Genomic DNA, 7,415 nt, shown 5'->3' with positions numbered 1-7,415 from the left:
GCTTCTGTTTTAGTTTGTTTAGTTGATAGAAAAAACTAAAAGTTTATATGGTTGTAAAAAAAACGTTCTGTATCGACCCGTTATAAAGAAAATTTTGTTTCATATAGTTGCATCAATGCGTTGGATACCACATTATAACCCAACACATGTTGGGAATGATGAAAAATGATTTTCTAAAATTTGGAATATAACCATGTTACTTAAAGGAGCGTTTGGATGTATAATTCAAAATTTGAATTATAAATTTATAATAAAACATGTTACACAAGATAATATTAAGATATGCGTCTATCACTGGAAGTAGTAATAACTAATGGGATACTCTATTAAACTTATTAGAATTTAATGGATTGAGATATAATCATTTTTACTTACTATACATTCTACATTATTTTTCCGACAATGCATTTAGCTTAATAGAATATATATATATTTAATAGGTAAAATGTTTCCTTTTTCACATTAAAGAGTTCAATGATCATTAATCTTCATATCCATTGCATACCAACATAACATCCCACAATGGTAGAATTTAATTAATTGAATGTCAATTAGGCATCATTCAACTCTCCTATGCATTGTGGATGCTCTAATAACCGACTAGGAGTGATACCCCTCGACGCATAAAGTTTTCCATGCAAAAATATTAGAGGAAATGAGTTTCGGTTCGATAAAACAAAAGAAAAAAAAATGCAAACAACAAGATATATACACCCTAAAAAAACAAACGTGTGATAAAGAGATATAAAAGATATTGTACAACCGAATAAACTATTTTTCAAAAACAACTAAAAAAAAAGCGAAGTTATTAAAATAGTTGGGAAAAAATTGAAAATGAATTCCTAAAAGATCATATTTGTTAAAAAAGATGTAACCTTTTTCTAAAAGAAGTTAAAATAATAATAATAATAATAATAATAATAATAATAATAATAATAATAATAAAAACTGGATTTTATTTAAAAAAAAAAAAAAAAAAAAAAAAACCTTGCAAGAGAAGTTTATATCAAATTTGTAAAATGTACTCAAAATTTGGTCAAATTTATAATAAGGAAAAACTGGAGGGAAATTTATAAATATGTTTTTGTAAAGCAAATTAAAATCTGGACCAACGTTGTATATAATGAAAGCTTGAGGGGGAAAGGGTCATAGCTACATATCTACAAAAATAATAAAAAAGCAAGAGGGGGGAGATTTGAACCCTAGTCTCCTACATGAACACTCAAACCATGAGAGTACACATTAATTAAATCCGGTCTCCTAAAATAAAGTTTAAACACTCTCTCAATCTAACTTTATACTATTTAATAAAAGAGTAGTTTTATGTATGATATGTCATTTTTCTATAATTTCTATTTCTTTCATAGGTTTTCTAAAAATTACATGTGTCATTTTATTGTTATCTTTATTCTGGCAATTACTTTCTCTCCTTAAATCTCATATATCTGGTGACTGATTCCGATAATTGATACGTGAATTGATTGCATACTAAAAATTTGAAATCGAAGTTTCTTTCCTTTTTTTCTCTAGAGAAACCCAACATGCCCACCGTCACCATCAACGTCGCTACCTACTACCATCTCACCAACTCTATCAGACACCTTCGGTACCCTTGAAACCACTGATATTGCCACCACTATTTCTTCTCCACTAGATAAACGAGAAAACACACACATACACCTCAATTCAGAAGCAAGATGCATTAGGTATGCTTTTTGGTTCCATTTTCTTAGTCCTACATTTTGGCTCAATTTATTTTTGTTGATGATTTGTCCTCTAGGTTTCCTAAATTTAGGGCTTTAAGCAGAAACATAATTATAAGGGAGGTGATGGATCCACGAAGGGGAAAAGAAAGGCCAGAACCCTTTGTCTTTAGATTTGTTGCAATAATCTTCATCAGTAAGAAAGGAAACTTCAAACTTTGTGAGTTTGTCTACCATTTTGAAGAATATATATACAAGGTAAGGTGTTTTTGTTCTATTCTTTTGTTTTATCGCACTGTATGAGAATCATTTTGGGCGTTGAAATCGTATGCAATTGTTCTAATGAAAAGATTATGGTGATGTTCATAACGTGTTTGAAAAATGTCTCATATAAATTCTTTTAATGGAATGTACTTATTTGTTGTAATCTGATATGTACAGGGGCAATTCAAATACGTGCTCTAAAGCTATTTATCTAGATTGTTTTCAAATAACTGTTTGTACACAATTCATTCCCTCAACTATTTTCAACTATGATTCATTATACATAAAAATGTTGATCTTGCTTTTATTAATGGTTATTAAGATGTCCCAAAGAATGTTGGATATTCATTTACCGGTTTTGACACAGCCGGTTGTGAGCCCAAGCAAACATTAGGGCAAGGAACGACTTACCAACTTTATCAAATGGTAGATACAATTGATTAACATGATTACACATAAAACAAATTCACAATAGTAGTATACCTCTTGTATTTGGTTTAAGATACATATTTATTTGAATTAGTGATTATAATTTATATAAATAAAAAACATAAATCTCTTAGTTGATTAATAGTTATGATTTTTTATTATAAAAATTTAATTATTTTTCTAACCGTGGTTCCTACGAGGTATAACCTAGTTAAATAATAATAAAGCTATTGCCTATTGGTGTGAATATATTACAAACTTTAATAATTAATAATTTAAGGAATTTGTAGATCAGTCTTTATCAAAACTGAGATGAAACTAATTATTTATCCCTCATTATTCATATAGCCACAACTAAACTTTATCCCAACCTAAGATCGCACAATCATGAAATATCTAAATACCTACTTGACACCTTTAAAATACTAATTAATTGATTGCTTATATGATACTTTATATCTCAAAATAATTTGATTTTCACTTTGAATTGAAACTATAAATAAATAATTAGATTGAAACTTATGATCATGAATACAATTTTACATCTTTCATCCATGAAGGTTTTCTCGCTTTGTAGTAAAAATGTGCTATCATCTGCACCAACTCATCCGCTGTTCGAATCTCTGCAATTCACAACTCAAACCAACCCAATAAATCAGATTCAGCTAATCAAAATTGATACTTTTGTTTTTACTTATTTAACCAAAAACAACTGAAAAGCAATAAGTCTTACGTGGTTCCCTGTAAATAATTCTGTTTCCACGTAAAAACAATAATTGTGGGCATTCCCGAATCTTGAGTGCATACGCAAGATCCGTCTCAATGTTCATATCAAGCTTCACTGTCTGCATTTCCAACCCAATAAAGTTATAACTAATCAAATTTAAATAACACAGGTGACAATTTCAACACATTTATCTATAAATACGTTGATTTGTAACAAGTCAAATGAGAAAAACTTTAAAAGAATAGTTAGGAAGGAAACGACATGCAAACAACTTCTTGACTAAATCATTTTGTTTCAGAAAATCCAATCATCATTGTAACAATCTATGACTATTAGGATGTGCTTGATAAAATAAATGTTTTTTTGTGTATAGCAGATTATAGTCATATTTGACACATTAGTTATTTATAAAATCCAAATAAATGTTTTTTTTTGTGTGTGTATTTTTACCCTAGGTGGAAGGCGATCTTTTGCGTTCCAGTACACCTTAGCAGCCTTCTCTAACTCCTTTAAGGCCCTCCAATTTTCACTTGCGCTGTAAAAGTAAAAATAAAACCCACAAATTAGGATTAATACAACTTGTTAATTAACTATTCAAAACTTCTCAATTTCGAAGGTGTCATCAGAATCAGATAATCAGGTTATTACAGTCTATTAATAGATGTAGGATGATTAGCTAAGTATATATTTATGTCAATAAGTAATCAGTTTGCAGATAATGTTAATTACCGATTATATCTTTCGAAGACAAGCACGATTAAAGGACTAGGATGGAAAGCAAAACTCTCCCACTCCAAACAATTGATCTCTTTAACTACTATATTATCATCCAATTCACCTTCCCAATCAATCTCAACCCCATCTTCTCCGATCACATTCTTGATCGGATGCTTTTCGAAATACTCCGATGCCCTAATTCCCCACCCCACTTCAGCATCCAGTGGCCAATTTGGATCCTCTTCCTCCACCACCATTCCCTTCTTCTTCTTCTTCTTCTTCTTCTCCTTATTATCACCATTATCATCATCGTCGTCGTCGTCTTCATCATTAATCCTTTCCCGAATTACATTCTCTTTACCTTCCAGAACCTCCGAATTCTGCTCGCGAATAGCTGCAAACGTTTCCTCTAATGAACTCCGCATGAAATCTTCCACGGCAGCCGCTTCGCTTCGCCTACCGCGTCTGGGTTTTCTAGGAATCGTTGTGGGGAAGGGTTTTTCTTCTTCGTTTTTTGGATTTTCGGTGTTTGCAGTCGCTGGTTTTCTTCTAGGTTTGGGGTTTTTTCTGGGTTTTCTATCATCTTCAAAGCTTACATCCGAATCTTTAGAAACTGCAGACAGAATTCGATGCTTGCGAATGAAATTGATATTTGAGATAGACGCAGGGTAACGAATCGTATTGGTGTGTGTGGACAGAGGGAGGAGTGAGTGAAAAGTGAGGTAAGGGTTTAAGGCCATTGTTAGGGTTCAAAGGAAGAGTGACAAAATTCGAGATTCGTTTGACTTGTAGCAAAATTTCTATAAGAGGCTATTTTTTCCAGATAAATAAATATTTATATTTAACAATATTAATTTATAATCATCATATTAATTTAAAACCATCACAACTAGTCAACTAGTCATTTATTTTTTTCTCTGGAATTTGGATACTCGTAAATCATACGAGAATATTGTTTTTTCCCCATCGATCAAAACTTTATTTTTTTCATAACGTCTTTGTAAATATCACATAAAACAGTGGTTTGAAGATTAGTGAACCATGTGGATTGGATAACCAGTTTTTCATATGTCGAATTTCTTTCTTTTGTTTTCTTAAGTCATGCTTTTTTTTTCTTCAACTTCTTGAACAAAATCGTTTATTTCTCTTATTGCATTGTGGACATCATCGTACTACTTTTCCACATCTGCTTCTTGAGATTGCACAACAGTCTTTGACTGGATCAAATCTAAAGTAAATTTCATGCATGTCTAGAAACCAAATCTAATAGCGTAGTTTTGTTTCCATGATTCAGATTGAGTTACTGAATTTCTAAAGTGTTTTTGAAACTATAATTTCATGAGTCATGACATCAACACTAGATTTGTTGGTCTTTTATTATGACTTAGCTTAATGTAATTATTGGGATGTGGGTTTGTTATTCCAAGTCCAAATCATTATATTAATACGCGTATTCCGGTGTTAGAAGTTTTAACCTTTAGTAGTAAATTTGTTAAATAAAAGGAAATAAATGGTATTATTTAAATTAAATTAAATAATGGAATTAACTTTTTTAAGTAAAAAAAGTAAGGTAAATGACACAAAAAACACTTTTTTTTACATAGAAATTCGATTTTAATACAATGTTTTTTTTTTTTTTGTCAATTTTCACACTGTGTTTTTCAGTTTGTTACAATTTTGACAACTTGACCGGTTAACCCGGTTACATGCTGACGTGTCAAAATTGAATTCTTTTTTCCATAAAAAACACTAAGTTTTCACTTTTTTTCGATTTTGACACTAAGTTTAACTTTTTATTTCAATTTTGAAACTATGTTTTTTTTGTTCCAATCGAACATCTTTTATCAAATTTTGTTCAATTTTGTCTATTTTCTATTTGAAACCGTATAAATATATTTTTTTATTACATTTTAAACCGTATAAACATATTTTTTCGTTTAAAAACCACATTTTTTATTTAAATACAATGTGTGTTTTTTTTCTTACATTCAAAGCATTAGTTATATCATGAGAATCACACTAACCATAAGCTTCTAATAAGATATAAAAATTTGATAAGTTTTAATCGACTACACGCCTTCAAACCTCCAAACACATTTTAAAGTTGCGTATTTAATATAAAATACAATTTTTATATAACTAATACATATTTATATATAAAAATATGGTTTGAGTGTAAAAAAAATGTATTTATACAAAACTATAGTTTTTAAATGAAAAAAAAACATATTTATACGGTTTAAATGTATTAAAAAAATATTTATACGGTTTCAAATAGAAAATTATCAACATTGAACAAAATTGGAAAAAATGATATTCGATTTTGAACAAAAAAAAACATAGTGTCAAATTTGAAAGAAAAAATTAAACTTAGTGTCAAAATCGAAAAAAAATGAAAACTTAGTGTTTTTTGTGAGAAAAAAAAATTCAATTTTGACACGTCAGCATATAATATCAGCATGCCACATCATCAAAACTGACACGTCATCATGCCACGTCAGCATGTAACCTGTTTAACCGGTCAAGTGGTTAGAATTGTAACAAATTGGAAAACACAATGTCAAAATTGATACAAAAAAAACGCGATGTCAAAATCGAATTTCTGTGTAAAAATAGTGTTTTTTGTATCATTTACCCAAAAAAGTAATAGATTTAAAATTTTCAAAGTTGATTTTGGTTAAATGGAGAAGCTAAAGAATGTAGACCAACTTACCTGTTATAGAAACTTAAGCTTTACTTGGATTAAACTTATCTTGCACCTTAATTGTTAAAAAGAAAACGAACTTCTAACTTATAATGGTTGGGTTATAAATCTCAATACTTGTTGATTAAATGTGAGTAATTGGATAACAAATGAGAAATTTAGAAGTTCAGGGACATATTTTGATAAATGCCCATAGTTATGGGCTTAAATCCTCATATTTTCCTCCTAATTTTGATTCGGAACACTGAAGATATATTATAAGGCTGAACAGAACGCCATGAGAAGGAGGGGCAAGAAGTGTTCCCGCACATCGGAACACATCAACCCTGCGAGATGGAGTTGGGGTGGGTTGTCGCATTCTCTCTTCGATTGTGATTCGTCTAAGTAAAAAAACAGTAGAAATTTGATTTTTTTTTTGCTTGGTAACGTCTATAAGCCTAAAAATTGTTAATTAATTTTTATGTTTATTACTCATTTAAAAAAATTATAAATATTTTCTTTATTTAAAAAAAAATAAAGTGAGATTTTTTTCCATACATGCTCTGGTTTTTGGTGAAGAAAAGAAAAATGAAGGAAAAGATGACATGACAGACAAAAAGTGAAAGAAATTTTTCAGATACACGCTCCTACCTAAAGAGTGTGTTAGCATAATAAAATATAGTGGAAATACCAAAGAATTCTTAAATGTAGTCGGGAAAAGCATAATTAAAAAAAATATCATGTTTTCAAATGCATTTTTTTTGCCAATAAAACGTGTAAAATTTGAGATTTTTTTATATTTTATATAAAAAAAAGTCTCAAGTTTTTACACGTTTTAGTGGTAAAAACCCAAACTTTTTTGTTGGTAAAAAGCAAAAAACATAAATTTTTA

At 29.6% G+C, this 7,415-nt stretch overlaps 1 protein-coding gene across 1 annotated transcript; it reads right to left on the bottom strand.

Moving 5' to 3' along the window:
• Nucleotides 1-2,883: 2,883 nt before the first annotated feature.
• On the bottom strand, nucleotides 2,884-4,635 carry MRL7 (polyadenylate-binding protein 2-binding protein). Its single transcript, XM_078997067.1, has 4 exons — nucleotides 3,853-4,635; nucleotides 3,574-3,658; nucleotides 3,130-3,241; nucleotides 2,884-3,019 (listed from the first exon to the last, which is right to left on the bottom strand). Exons 1-4 carry the CDS (start codon nucleotides 4,578-4,580, stop codon nucleotides 2,922-2,924), a joined length of 1,023 nt encoding a protein of 340 aa, XP_078853193.1. The 5' UTR covers nucleotides 4,581-4,635; the 3' UTR covers nucleotides 2,884-2,921.
• Between the last annotated feature and the right edge of the window lie 2,780 nt (nucleotides 4,636-7,415).

Source organism: Lactuca saligna, chromosome 5 (genome assembly GCF_052625555.1).
Source record: "Lactuca saligna cultivar CGN05327 chromosome 5, ASM5262555v1, whole genome shotgun sequence".
NCBI classification, from domain to species: domain Eukaryota; kingdom Viridiplantae; phylum Streptophyta; class Magnoliopsida; order Asterales; family Asteraceae; genus Lactuca; species Lactuca saligna.
The sequence above is the reverse complement of the archived record's forward strand: the minus strand, read 5'-3'. Positions and strand labels throughout refer to the sequence as shown.